Raw genomic sequence first — 15,058 nt, 5'->3', positions numbered from 1 at the left:
ATAGCTCTTTATTAGTCACATTCTTTACCTTTATATTGAGGGTTCAAATTCCCCTCTCCATCTAATGGAAGGAAGACTAGTTCTTTATAGTACTATTTTTTTTTTTTTTTTTTAATTTTACCCAAAAGGAAGTGCTCCTTTCTCTATTCGAATCCAAGACTGAGAACATTACATCGAGTCCATAGTCTTTCTTAGTGACAATTAAGTAGGCGTTTGGGCATAAAATTTTAAAATTTTAAAATTTTGGTTTTTGAAAAACTCATTTTCGATTTTTTTTTCAAAAAATTGCAAAACTTCATGGACAAATACATTTTTGAATTTTTTTCTTTTGAAAAAAAGAATTTTTTAATGGACAAACGGGGCCTAAGACTCATAATGAAATGATTCATCAAGACTAGCTTTCAAGGCCTCCAAGTATAGTTCAAGTGACAAAGGTTGAGGGACTAGTGACTCAGGTCACAGGTTCAACACTGCACCATGCGAACTAAGCCTGGTATTTAATTGAAGAAAGGTACCGATTATTTCCGAGTTTCGACAGCTGCGGTTATCCTAAGGGTTGTCCCTAGACGAATTTCTCGGTCATAAGAAAAAAAAATACATTTGGAAATCTTTGAGAATTATGTCATTTTGAACCTTGTAGTCCCCTTGTACTTTCATCATAATTATGCACTAAAAAGCCTTAATTTGACATTTTTCACTAATTGCAAGAATGAGTTGTGCTTTTAAAATACTAGCCATTTATGCCACATTTTGAGAATTGCTAAACTATATGAAGGCTTATTACACAAAATTTGTGAAGGAAAAAACCACATGTAATAAGATAACTTTGTTCATTGTCTACTTCTGCCACTAAACTTCCCAGTAAATGAGGAAATAACCACACACACAAAAAAAAAAAAAAAAAAAAGGAAAAGTTTATCCCCTACAGAGTCCAGGCCTTTCTTGTTCTTCACTAATTACCTTAGAAGCTGACAATGAACAAACTCCAATATCACTTATTGTCTTTCTTGAATGAAACTGCTGTTGAGAATTTTTGCAATGAGCAATTGCTGCTTGAATTGAATTCTCTATTTCTGAATATGCACTACTGCTTCTCTTAAAGAAATGCATATCTTGAAATTCATTTGAATTGTTTGAACTTGAAGCTGAGGAGGAACCAGAAGACGACGTAAATGAAGAAGAAGATTTAGCTGTTGAAAATCTTTTAATAGCTCCTGAAAATGATCTTCTATGTCTACCTCTGTGATCTTGATCAACAACATTTTCTTTGTTCATTCCTTTTGAATATGCACTTCTCTGAATTTGCCCAAATGGCTCTTTTTTTGCTTCTTTAGCCATTGGTACAGACCCTTTGTCAAAGTTTGCTGAGTACTCATTTGAACAACCAGATTTGGAAAAGAAGGACTTGACATAAGCGCGAGAGGATTTAAGTTTTGAACCAAACGAGGAATTTTTAATCAGCTTGAGTTTTCGCGTCCAGGACCTTTTTGAACTTTCATCTACTGGATTGAAGCTAGTAGCTTGATCTTCTGTTGAGTATTCGAACATGTATTCGTCCGGATTGAGTTCCCGACTAACTTGACAGGAATCAGAGGGAGAAATATTGCAAGATTCAAATGGTGTATTATTTGTAGGAGTATTAGTAGTAGTTGTGAATAAAGGTGTACTAAATGAAGACTCTTGAAAAATATCATTTTTTCTAGTTAAATGAACTGATTTATTGGGATTTTGAAGAAGTTTTTCAACCATTTGTTGTGTACCAAAAGGGAGATGAAGAGGGAGAAGTTTACCATTGTGGAATAGTTCATCAGCTGGTGAAGTTGTTGTGTCTTTATCTATTGAATTTGGTAACATTTGGAACTCAAATTCTCTAGCTTGAGATGGGGAGTTTTTGAATTGTGAAAATATATTGGAATGTGAACTTAATTCCATATCTATGTAATCTTCTTCTGCATTGTCACATGAATGACGAATTTCTGCATATTCCATAGTTTTTTTTTCCTTCTTTTTCTGTGAGTTGGAAGTGTAAGTTGAGCTTTGAGAGCAAATGCTAAGGAAGAAGACCATTTTAAAGAGGATAGAGGTACAACTTTTTCTTTAAAAAAATGGCTGCAAATATTAGGCATATATTTTAAACAAAGTTTAGGACATAAAAGGGGAAAATCGTATTTTGGTCATGTTTGTGTTGTTTAAAATTTTTCTTAAAATTTCCTCTGATGGCTGATGTAATTTATTGTGAGATGTGTAATTTTGAAATTAAAATCCCTCAAAATATGGGATATGTAATCTTGAAAATAAGATGACTTACCAGAAAAAGTAACATTATGGTGTAAGATTCTTTATATTGACGGTGTATATTACTTAAACTCGTCAAATGTCTTTCTCCTTCTCCAAAAGGTAATTAGGTATCATTAATTAAACAAGAAAGTTTTAGTTACGGCCGTCGTTTACTAGGGCTTTGGTCGCTAGCTCCCCTGTCATCAGGTCACCAACTTCCATGACCTTTTGGCACGAGCATACGCTCAATGTAGGGGTGTACATAGGTCAGGTTGGTTCGAATTTTATAATTTTCAAACCAAACCAATTGTGTCGGGTTATTAAATCTAAAGACCAAACCAAACCAATAAAACTCAGGTTTTTCAATCTCGGTTTTTTCTGGATTTTTTTCGCTAAAATCTTCGTAAAACAAAACATATAACTTGTGCTCAAAATATTTCGTTAATCCTAGTAAGATGCAACTATATAAAGTATTTTCCAAGAAAATAATATAAAATATGAGATGTGTCATGGCATTATCCTAAAATATTCAACAATAAAGACAATAAAATTATGTAATATAAATATTGCTAATTAAAAAGCCATAATAAAAATAACATAATCTAAAAGTACTAAGTCATGTTAAAATAAGTGGACTAATAAGGGAGTATTAATTACATGACTAAACACTAAAGAAAAAAGAAAAATAGGTTATGCATTTTTATCCAAAATTATTGAAAACAAAAAATAGATATTCAATACATTCCCGTTCGTAGTATTGAATTGAATGTCTTTTGTTAGCATTAGTATTGATTTGATTTTGGTTTGGGCTTTTGTTAGTATTATTTAATTTACTAATATTAATGGCTATAAAACTTATTGGAACATTCAAAAGTTTTAAGTCCAACATTGAAATAATACCTTAAAAGATAAAATTATGAAAAAATTTAAGAAATATTTATAAATTACATCACAATAAATATATTTATATATTAAATATATCTAAAATTTATATATATGTAATGTTGGGTTGGTTTGGTTTCGGTTTGACTTTCTTTGGTTAAAACCAAACCAAACCAATTATGGTCGGATTTTTTTTCCAATACCAAACCAAGCCAAATCAAACCAAACCATAGTCGAGTTTTTTTCTTGATTTGACTCGGATTATCAGGTTGGTGCGGTTTGTCGGTTTCCTTTGTACACCCCTCAATGAATCATTGATCATATATATTACTAGTGCATCACCAAATCATTGACATCTTCTTCTTTTTTTCGTTCTTAATTAGAACCAAGTCTATCCTTTACACTACAAAAAATATTTTAATTAGTTAGGAACTTCGTCGCTAATCTATCGCAAATCATTTGTAAGTAACAAAATTTCTTGATAATCTATTGCTAATCTGTCCCTATCATTAGCGGCGGATTTTAATTAGCGATGAATTTTTTTGTTTAACTACAAAATTTATCCGTCGCTAATTCATGTTTTTGAATAGTGTTATTTTCTTGGAGTGTAAAAATATTTAAATAGTTTCATTTCTCAAAACTTTTTCTATATTATATCATGATTTTCCCCTATAAATTAACAAGAATGTGCATGAATGTGTGCATGGCACTTTAACTAACACAGTAATTTACTTTAGAAAAAGTACACAAAATGATAAATATAATAATACTTGGAGCTTACGAAGCACTATGCTTTGCCTAGTTTCCTACTTTTACTGGATTCCAGGAGCTTTAATTTAACTTTATCTTGTTGTTTTTTTCAAGTAAAAAACAATGTCACTTCTCCTTGGCATATTGTCCCTTCACCTAAATATTTTCACTTATTGTGCATCTTTTCCAATAAAACTAGTAATTTATGCATATAAAAATGGCATAAAATTAAGAAAAGAACAATAAATAGAATTGTTGACCTTGAACTAATAAAGAAAACAGAACAAAAAAAATACACACGATCCGACAGTTTATGGTGGAGGAGAGAAAGGTTGGAGAGGAATGGGGAACTCGAAACACTTTCTTCATTTCTTTTTAACTTGAAACTTCACCACTCTTTTTTTTTTTGGCCTTCTAATATGAGTTCAAATTACATATATTAAACTTTAATTTTATCATTCCAATCAGGAGCATGATTTTCACTAAAGGAATTCAAAAGATAAATAAATTAATTAAATACGCAAAGAAGTTAATAGGATTCAACATGACCTAATATATATGCATGAATTTTTTTTAACCTTATATATTCAGTATAATTTTTGGCGAAGGGAGTTTGGCTTCGCTTTAGTCTTATTCTTTTGGTTTCTTATTTGGTGTTTCGTATTTGCAGTGGGGCACGAACTAATTACATTGTGTGTGATCCATTAAAGGAGAAAATGTTCCCTAGCAGAAATTTTTTCTTTCTCAGAGCTCGAACTCAATGTATTTGATTAAAGGTGGAAGAATCCTATTTGTTCTATTACAATCCTTAATGATCATTTTTATTTAGTCATTGTAACAGCTTATTATCTCTTTTTCGTGCTATCATTCGTGTTTACTATCGATAGCTATTCTCTAACTCGTTTAATTGCTTGGTATATAGGATGAAGATCGAATCATAAAATCTTTAAGAAAAAGTTTAATAAAGTAACTATTTGCTTTAAAATGAAAATGGACTTAATACAATTCAATAAAATCTAAGAAATGATCAAACTATAAATAATTTTCGAACTTGAATTTATTTTTAGGTTTCAAGAATAAAGTTAGGAGATACAACGTATAACTCTTATAAGTTTATAGTTTACGTACTCAAAAGTAATGAATAAATCGGTCGATTGGAATTGTTGGATATATAAATATTATAGATGATGTCTCAAATTTCTTTTATGTCTGTCACTTTATTTTGGTTAACGTTATTTACGTATAATGATAAATGAATCAAATACTTTTATTCAACTTATTCTTTCAATTGATATTGAGATTTTTGTCTATCCTTCGTTCTTCTTTTTTCTTTTTAATTAAAACTTAGCTAAGTGCTTCTATACATATGAATTTGAATTTTTGAAAGTTTATGATCTTGGGGATTGTACATTTGCTGCCAACCTTCATCTAAACAATGAATGTTAGAACATTGAGAATATGGTCTCAAGAAACAACAAGAACTTGCTCCAGGTAATGAAGTGAGACTTTTAGACGATTAATCAGTTCCCAACTTTCAAAGTGGATATAGAAAGCCAAATTAAAAAACAAGAAATTCTTTAACTCCAATTTAAATCAATTCGAGTAGGTGTTTATGTCGTTGCTAATTGCGTAATATAGAGCATTCTTGCCCACAAATTGCACATTAGTTGCCTCTGAGAACAACCAAAGGGCACAACTTTTTTTTAGAGAGACAGAAAAGGAAATAAAAGAGCAATTAGAGGCAGAGTGGATGATATATGACCCACCAATTGCAGAAAATGTGGAAGTTGTTGTTCTAATTGTTCATCTCAAATTAGATAACTTTTCTTAGTTCGAACAATGAGGGCCTTCACTGCCTGATATCCCCCTGCACTTTGACCAAATTTGATATGCTTAATTAACTACCTCAAAATCTGCACGTTTGGCTCTCAGTTTTTACTAAAATGGTCAAAATATAACGAAGTAAACCCACGAAAAATCAAAGGAGTGTCAATAAATAGTACATATACATAAAAAAATATTTTTTTTTTACCTAGCTACATAGCGTAATTTTCTGACAAAGGTTTGGTAGGGACATTGATGATGTCCATCTCATTGAAGAAGTATTAGGCATGTGCCTAATAAGAGTTTTCTTTGGTTTGGTAGCCAACCTTGTTGACTTGGTTTGGTTGGTAGCCAACCTTGTTGAATTTCTTTGGTTTGGTAGCCAACTTTGTTGAATTGTGAAAAATGTGTGTAAATTGTCAAATATTGTAGGCTTTAGAGGGTGAAGCTTTGGCTATAAAAGGAGAGCTTCAACTCTCATTTCTTCACACCAACAAAGAGAGAAAGAAAGAGTGAGGTTTCACAGACAAGGTATAAGAAAATAGTCTGTGAGGAAAATAGAGAGTGAGCGATATTGTAGTGAGGTGGGAATATCAAAAGAGGGTTATTTCTTTTGAGTGTTGTAGTGGTCTTTGGAGTATTTACCTCCGACCTACAAAGTGTAAAATTCCTTACTATAGTGATATCAGTTGCTCCTCTCGGGGTCGTGGTTTTTTTTCCCTTATTCAGAAGGGTTTTCCACGTAAAAATCTTGGTGTCATTGTTACTCTTTTATTCTTGTTAATTACCGTATCTCGGTGCTACATTATTATTCCGCTTTATTACCGTGAATATTATTTTGGTAAGGGGTTTATTCCCAACAACTGGTATCAGAGCACAGGTTCTGCTCGTTCACTGAAATACTATTCACTGTCGGTAGTACTATACTTGGTGAAAAATAAAAATGTCCGGAGTAAAGTACGAGGTAGCAAAATTCAATGGAGATAACGGTTTCTCAACATGGCAAAGAAGGATGAGAGATCTGCTCATCCAACAAGGATTACACAAGGTTCTAGATGTTGATTCCAAAAAGCCTGATACCATGAAAGCTGAGGATTGGGCTGACTTGGATGAAAGAGCTGCTAGTGCAATCAGGTTGCACTTATCAGATGATGTGGTAAATAACATCATTGATGAAGACACTGCACGTGGAATTTGGACAAGGTTGGAAAGCCTATACATGTCCAAAACGCTGACAAATAAATTGTACCTGAAGAAGCAGTTATACGCCCTACACATGAGTGAAGGTACGAATTTTTTGTCACATTTAAATGTGTTTAACGGACTAATCACACAGCTTGCCAACCTCGGAGTGAAAATCGAGGAAGAAGATAAAGCCATCTTGCTATTGAACTCGTTGCCATCTTCGTACGATAATTTGGCAACAACCATCCTGCACGGTAAGACTACTATTGAGTTGAAAGATGTCACATCGGCTCTTCTACTCAATGAGAAGATGAGAAAGAAGCCTGAAAATCAAGGACAGGCTCTCATCACAGAAGGTAGAGGCAGGAGTTATCAAAGGAGTTCGAACAACTATGGTAGATCCGGAGCTCGTGGGAAGTCAAAGAACCGATCCAAATCAAGAGTCAGAAATTGCTACAACTGTAATCAACCAGGTCACTTCAAAAGAGATTGCCCAAATCTAAGGAAGGGCAAAGGTGAAACCAGTGGCCAGAAGAATGACGACAACACAGCCGCCATGGTGCAAAATAATGATAATGTTGTCCTCTTTATAAATGAGGAAGAGGAATGCATGCACCTGTCAGGTCCAGAGTCGGAATGGGTGGTTGACACAGCGGCATCTCACCATGCCACACCGGTAAGAGATCTTTTTTGCAGATATGTAGCAGATGATTTCGGCACAGTGAAAATGGGTAACACAAGTTACTCAAAGATTGCGGGGATTGGTGACATTTGTATCAAGACAAATGTCGGATGCACATTGGTTCTAAAGGATGTGCGGCATGTACCTGATTTGCGGATGAACTTGATCTCGGGAATTGCTTTAGACCGAGATGGATACGAGAGCTATTTTGCAAATCAAAAGTGGAGACTCACTAAGGGATCATTGGTGATTGCAAAGGGAGTTGCTCGTGGCACATTGTACAGGACAAATGCAGAAATATGCCAAGGTGAATTGAACGCGGCACAAGATGAGATTTCTGTAGATTTATGGCACAAAAGAATGGGTCATATGAGCGAGAAGGGATTGCAGATTCTTGCCAAGAAATCACTCATTTCTTATGCCAAAGGTACAACTGTAAAACCTTGTGACTACTGTTTATTTGGTAAGCAGCATAGAGTCTCATTTCAGACATCGTCTGAAAGAAAATTGAATATACTTGATTTAGTATATTCTGATGTTTGCGGCCCAATGGAAATTGAATCAATGGGCGGTAACAAATATTTTGTTACTTTTATTGATGATGCTTCACGAAAATTATGGGTTTATATTTTGAAAACCAAAGATCAGGTGTTTCAAGTTTTCCAGAAGTTTCATGCTCTAGTAGAAAGGGAGACGGGTCGAAAGCTAAAGCGTCTCCGAAGTGACAATGGAGGTGAGTACACTTCAAGGGAATTTGAAGAGTATTGTTCAAGTCATGGGATCAGACATGAAAAGACAGTTCCTGGAACCCCACAGCACAATGGCGTAGCCGAGAGGATGAACCGCACCATTGTGGAGAAGGTGAGAAGCATGCTCAGAATGGCTAAACTGCCTAAGTCATTCTGGGGTGAAGCAGTTCAGACAGCCTGTTACCTGATCAATAGGAGTCCATCAGTTCCGTTGGCGTTTGAAATCCCAGAGAGAGTCTGGACCAACAAGGAGGTGTCCTACTCGCATTTGAAGGTGTTCGGTTGCAGAGCTTTTGCACATGTACCAAAAGAGCAGAGAACAAAGCTGGATGATAAATCTATTCCCTGCATATTTATCGGATATGGAGATGAAGAGTTCGGGTACAGACTGTGGGATCCTGTAAAGAAGAAGGTCATCAGAAGTAGAGATGTAGTCTTCCGAGAAAGTGAAGTTGGAACTGCTGCTGATATGTCAGAAAAGGCGAAGAATGGTATAATTCCTAACTTTGTTACTATTCCTTCTACTTCTAACAATCCCACAAGTGCAGAAAGTACGACCGACGAGGTTGCCGAGCAGGGGGAGCAACCTGGTGAGGTTATTGAGCAGGGGGAGCAACTTGATGAAGGTGTCGAGGAAGTGGAGCACCCCACTCAGGGAGAAGAACAACATCAACCTCTGAGGAGATCAGAGAGGCCAAGGGTAGAGTCACGCAGGTACCCTTCCACAGAGTATGTCCTCATCAGTGATGAGGGGGAGCCAGAAAGTCTTAAGGAGGTGTTGTCCCATCCAGAAAAGAACCAGTGGATGAAAGCTATGCAAGAAGAGATGGAATCTCTCCAGAAAAATGGCACATACAAGCTGGTTGAACTTCCAAAGGGTAAAAGACCACTCAAATGCAAATGGGTCTTTAAACTCAAGAAAGATGGAGATGGCAAGCTGGTCAGATACAAAGCTCGATTGGTGGTTAAAGGCTTCGAACAGAAGAAAGGTATTGATTTTGACTAAATTTTCTCCCCCGTTGTTAAAATGACTTCTATTCGAACAATTTTGAGCTTAGCAGCTAGCCTAGATCTTGAAGTGGAGCAGTTGGATGTGAAAACTGCATTTCTTCATGGAGATTTGGAAGAGGAGATTTATATGGAGCAACCAGAAGGATTTGAAGTAGCTGGAAAGAAACACATGGTGTGCAAATTGAATAAGAGTCTTTATGGATTGAAGCAGGCACCAAAGCAGTGGTACATGAAGTTTGATTCATTCATGAAAAGTCAAACATACCTAAAGACCTATTCTGATCCATGTGTATACTTCAAAAGATTTTCTGAGAATAACTTTATTATATTGTTGTTGTATGTGGATGACATGCTAATTGTAGGAAAAGACAAGGGGTTGATAGCAAAGTTGAAAGGAGATCTGTCCAAGTCATTTGATATGAAGGACTTGGGCCCAGCACAACAAATTCTAGGGATGAAGATAGTTCGAGAGAGAACAAGTAGAAAGTTGTGGCTATCTCAGGAGAAGTACATTGAACGTGTACTAGAACGCTTCAACATGAAGAATGCTAAGCCAGTCAGCACACCTCTTGCTGGTCATCTAATATTGAGTAAAAAGATGTGTCCTACAACAGTGGAAGAGAAAGGGAACATGGCTAAAGTTCCTTATTCTTCAGCAGTCGGAAGCTTGATGTATGCAATGGTATGTACTAGACCTGATATTGCTCACGCAGTTGGTGTTGTCAGCAGGTTTCTTGAAAATCCTGGAAAGGAACATTGGGAAGCAGTCAAGTGGATACTCAGGTACCTGAGAGGTACCACGGGAGATTGTTTGTGCTTTGGAGGATCTGATCCAATCTTGAAGGGCTATACAGATGCTGATATGGCAGGTGACATTGACAATAGAAAATCCAGTACTGGATATTTGTTTACATTTTCAGGGGGAGCTATATCATGGCAGTCTAAGTTGCAAAAGTGCGTTGCACTTTCAACAACTGAAGCAGAGTACATTGCTGCTACAGAAACTGGCAAGGAGATGATATGGCTCAAGCGATTCCTTCAAGAGCTTGGATTGCATCAGAAGGAGTATGTCGTCTATTGTGACAGTCAAAGTGCAATAGACCTTAGCAAGAACTCTATGTACCATGCAAGGACCAAACACATTGATGTGAGATATCATTGGATTCGAGAAATGGTAGATGATGAATCTCTAAAAGTCTTGAAGATTTCTACAAATGAGAATCCCGCAGATATGCTGACCAAGGTGGTACCAAGGAACAAGTTCGAGCTATGCAAAGAACTTGTCGGCATGCATTCAAACTAGAAGACAGTGCTACCTCCTCTGGATGAATGAGACTGGAGGGGAGATTGATGATGTCCATCTCATTGAAGAAGTATTAGGCATGTGCCTAATAAGAGTTTTCTTTGGTTTGGTAGCCAACCTTGTTGACTTGGTTTGGTTGGTAGCCAACCTTGTTGAATTTCTTTGGTTTGGTAGCCAACTTTGTTGAATTGTGAAAAATGTGTGTAAATTGTCAAATATTGTAGGCTTTAGAGGGTGAAGCTTTGGCTATAAAAGGAGAGCTTCAACTCTCATTTCTTCACACCAACAAAGAGAGAAAGAAAGAGTGAGGTTTCACAGACAAGGTATAAGAAAATAGTCTGTGAGGAAAATAGAGAGTGAGCGATATTGTAGTGAGGTGGGAATATCAAAAGAGGGTTATTTCTTTTGAGTGTTGTAGTGGTCTTTGGAGTATTTACCTCCGACCTACAAAGTGTAAAATTCCTTACTATAGTGATATCAGTTGCTCCTCTCGGGGTCGTGGTTTTTTTTCCCTTATTCAGAAGGGTTTTCCACGTAAAAATCTTGGTGTCATTGTTACTCTTTTATTCTTGTTAATTACCGTATCTCGGTGCTACATTATTATTCCGCTTTATTACCGTGAATATTATTTTGGTAAGGGGTTTATTCCCAACAGGGACGAGCAACAATAAAGTTGTCATTGTGTGACCAAGAGGTCACTGCAAAGGCTGCATACATAAGACCTAATTAATGTGGTTTGGTCTCGTAGTCTGACCTTTCTCTGGACCTAATACATTGAGCTTAGTGCATCGAGCTGCGCTTTATTACTGAATTTCTTTTAACATAAGTGAAGCTTTTAAAGCCTTTATTGTACTCACGAATTGGTTCAAAAATTGATTTACACTGCACGTTCAAGTTATAGATTGGCATTCTTGTATTTTCGGGAATTTCCTTGTTAGAATTTCTGGCTCCACTGTGGATACAGAGGCGGAACTATAGTTTAGGTTGAGGGGTTACTGAATTTCGTAAACTTCGGCAGAAATTTTGTATATGTATATGTGTATACCTTGAAAATGATTAATTTAAATCATTTCGCTTCTTTAATGCTAAAAGTCTTTAGAAGGTACTGATTGAATAAAATATTATGATCCCGTCGCATTAAATTCCTGGATCGATCTGCCTCTGTGTAGATACCAAGTGGCTTCGTTTTAAGCATGTGTCAATATAAGTGCTGAACAACCGGTGTTGGCAACATTAAACTTGTACCCAATGACACAAGAAGTAACAGTGTTACTCTTGGACAATGATTCGGCCCTCCAAAACACAAGACAACTTCCAACTTAGGAAATTTTTGGTCCATCTATTATGTTTCACAAGAAAAAAGATTTAAATGTCTTTTTCACATCGGGTGTGTTTGGTATAACGGAAAATGTTTTCCGTAAAAAATATTTTTCAAGAAAATGTTTTCTTGGAAAACAAGTAGTAATCTTATTCATTTTTCGGTGTTTGATACGCAAATTAAGGAAAATGAATTCTTAAGAGTATTCATAAAAAATTTAGATATAATAAACATGAAGTCATAAACTTTCAAACCAACAACCTTCCGGACCCACAAATTTCGTAAACTTTCGAACCGCTAAACTTTCAAAACCGCGAAATTTCGAACCCGTAAACTTCCAAATACATAAACCTCTGAACCCATAATTGGAGCTTGTAAAATTTTGAACCTTTAAACCGATTAATAAAACGAAAATAATTTTAAATTGTGCCGGTGCGGGTGGTAGGTGGGGGGAGGAGGAGTTGGGGTGGGTGGTGCAGAAAAATGAAAAAATAGAAATTTGAAATTGCAAAAAAAAAAAATTAAGGTAAAAAAATATTTTTTTTGCGGGTGGGGTGGGGGGTGGGGGGGTAGAGGGGGTGGTAAGGAAAAACTGAAATTTGAAAAGAAAAAAAAAACTTTTTTGAAGAGAGGGGGTGGGGTGGGGTGGGGTGGGTTGGTGAGGGTAGGAAAAGTTGAGAAGGAGTTTTGGAAAATATTTTTTCCCTTCTCTTGATAAGGAAAATATTTTAATGAGTTCATAAGGAAAATGTTTTCCAAAATATTTAAACCAACCAAACATGAGAAAATTAAAAAATATTTTTCGTAAAATATTTTCCTTCATGCCAAACACACCCATCATCTTCTTAAAAGCAAGCACTAGAAGAGTGTCTTCTATAACATGGCTACTTTTACGGCTTGAATGTATGACCTTTATAAAATGAATTGTCATATAGGCCAACACAACTATTACAAAATCTTGCTTGCGTTACTATTTAGCTTCACAATCACTAACCAATACACTAATAGCAAACTACTATATTGACAAGAAAGATGCATAATTTCGTTATTGCTGGAAATATTCCTATATACATGTTTGTCATATGCAACTTAAATTTACATAAACAATTGAGTGGATCTGCATTAAGTGATTCCCAAGTTGCTTATATTTAATGTGTATCTATGCCTCATTTAGTATTAGGCTAGTTTAAATATTTCTGAGCTTTGTGTTCAAATTTTAGTTTCTATTTCATATTCCATTGCTAAGTACAAAGATTTCCACCTATACATGTTATGAAAGCGATCATCAAGCGAACTGACCCTCAGTCAGAGGCGGATCTAAAATTTTTAAAATATTAATACACCACTACAGAAAGGAGAAGAAAAATATTAGGTGGGAATTGATCCATGTCCCTTTGGGTAAATACCTCAATATTTAAACAAGTGCATCATTCAGCCTTTGTGGAGCATAGTACCAAAAATAATATTAGATTAATTCTGAAAAATACATACATAAAATACCTAATTTAGTAGAGAGTTCATGTGTTCACGTGCCTCATAAACTACCATGTAAATCCGCCCTTGCCCTCAATCCGTTAAAAGAAAAAAAAATCAAGCATTAGGTTGTGAAATTACAGAGTTCACAATACATAAATGTTGTGAATTTTGATATTAATGTATTTATGCAAGATATCAAAGGCCTTAAAACAATCAAGAGCTTTCTGTCCACATATTAAACAATACTTAGAAAGGTGGTAAAAATCTATTTTGCACTTAGGAAATCAATTGGAACTAATAATTGATAGCTCTAATGAGAAATTTCTTTGGAAAAAAAAGTGACTAAATTCTGTAATATTTATATATGAATAATGGGCCATAGTCCTGAGCCCAACAAAATGCATCATCTTTGTCAAATTAATGAAGCATTTTTTACCTACTATAGCAAAGATTAACATCTTATTTATGCTAAATAAATGCCATTTAAAAAAAATTCTATTCTATAGATACCTTTTAAGGTTTATAGCAAAATATTTAATTTTGGTTACCTCCTAGCCCTAAGCCACTAAATACGCTAATCAGTTACACTATTTTCTTTCTATCTCTACTTTGATACATCCCATTGTAAAACATAACCCTTTATCTTAATACCCTCCAGAATTTATGCGGATCAGTTCTGCCATTCAAACCCTATTGAAACAAGGATGAGTTTGGAGAAGAGGTGAGGACGAAATATGGAAGCAAAAACGCCGATCAAAATCGAAGCTCCTAACTAATTTGAAGCTTCTCCAAAAGGATATAGCATACAACAACTGATTTGAAGTGCAAGTGTCTGATTTGAAAGGCCTCATCAAAATCGAGGTAAGATCGCCACAGATTCGCCGTCGATGTGTCGATATTCACTGACAATGTAAGGTACAAGGTGTTTCTAGACAGATTGGTCAGTGCCAAATTTGTGGCCGAGGACTATTGTATAATCATGAGTTCTTTATCCCTATGGAATGTATTGTTTAAATCTCTCATTCTTTCTGATGGAGGTTCGAAATCAAAGCAACGACCATCGAAATCAAAGCAACAGCCATGGAAATCAAGCCCTAAGAGTGGAAAGGCCTCATCAAAATCGACGGCGTTCCGATCAAGTAGTCCAGCCTGAAATCCTCCGTTACAAAACTTTCGAACCAATTCTCCTCTTAGGCCGCCACAGATTCGCCGGAGTGGCTTCATGTATTTCAATCGTTTATATCGTGTCAACCTTTGTGCTTTGCCATAAATATGAGTTATTATTTCACTATGTGTAGACATGTGATTTTTGACCCTCCCCAAGATTTTACATATTTTAGCACTTAAATACTTAGTTTAGGCCTAATATAGTTATTTCAACTAATTTTGACTCTTTTACATTATTTTTATCACATAAATAAAAATTACGAAAATAGTTTCATTAAAGTTTTGTAGTCATTTTTAATCTTGAAAAAATACCCAAAAATAAGTTTGTTTTAAACGATTAGTATTATTTTAATAGTTATTTTCTTAAGTAAGATTAAGTAGTATTTTTAATAGTTATCTTGTTTGCTCTATTATTTTTACATACAAAAGGAGGA

At 35.3% G+C, this 15,058-nt stretch overlaps 1 protein-coding gene across 1 annotated transcript; it reads right to left on the bottom strand.

The window, feature by feature from the left end:
• Window positions 1-808: 808 nt before the first annotated feature.
• On the bottom strand, window positions 809-2,041 carry LOC107763662 (putative membrane-associated kinase regulator 4). Its single transcript, XM_016582149.2, has one exon. It carries the CDS (start codon window positions 1,987-1,989, stop codon window positions 916-918), a length of 1,074 nt encoding a protein of 357 aa, XP_016437635.1. The 5' UTR covers window positions 1,990-2,041; the 3' UTR covers window positions 809-915.
• Window positions 2,042-15,058: the final 13,017 nt, after the last annotated feature.

The sequence above is a fragment of the Nicotiana tabacum genome, chromosome 11, assembly GCF_000715075.1.
Source record: "Nicotiana tabacum cultivar K326 chromosome 11, ASM71507v2, whole genome shotgun sequence".
Taxonomy (NCBI): domain Eukaryota; kingdom Viridiplantae; phylum Streptophyta; class Magnoliopsida; order Solanales; family Solanaceae; genus Nicotiana; species Nicotiana tabacum.
This window is presented reverse-complemented; position numbering and strand designations above follow the sequence as displayed.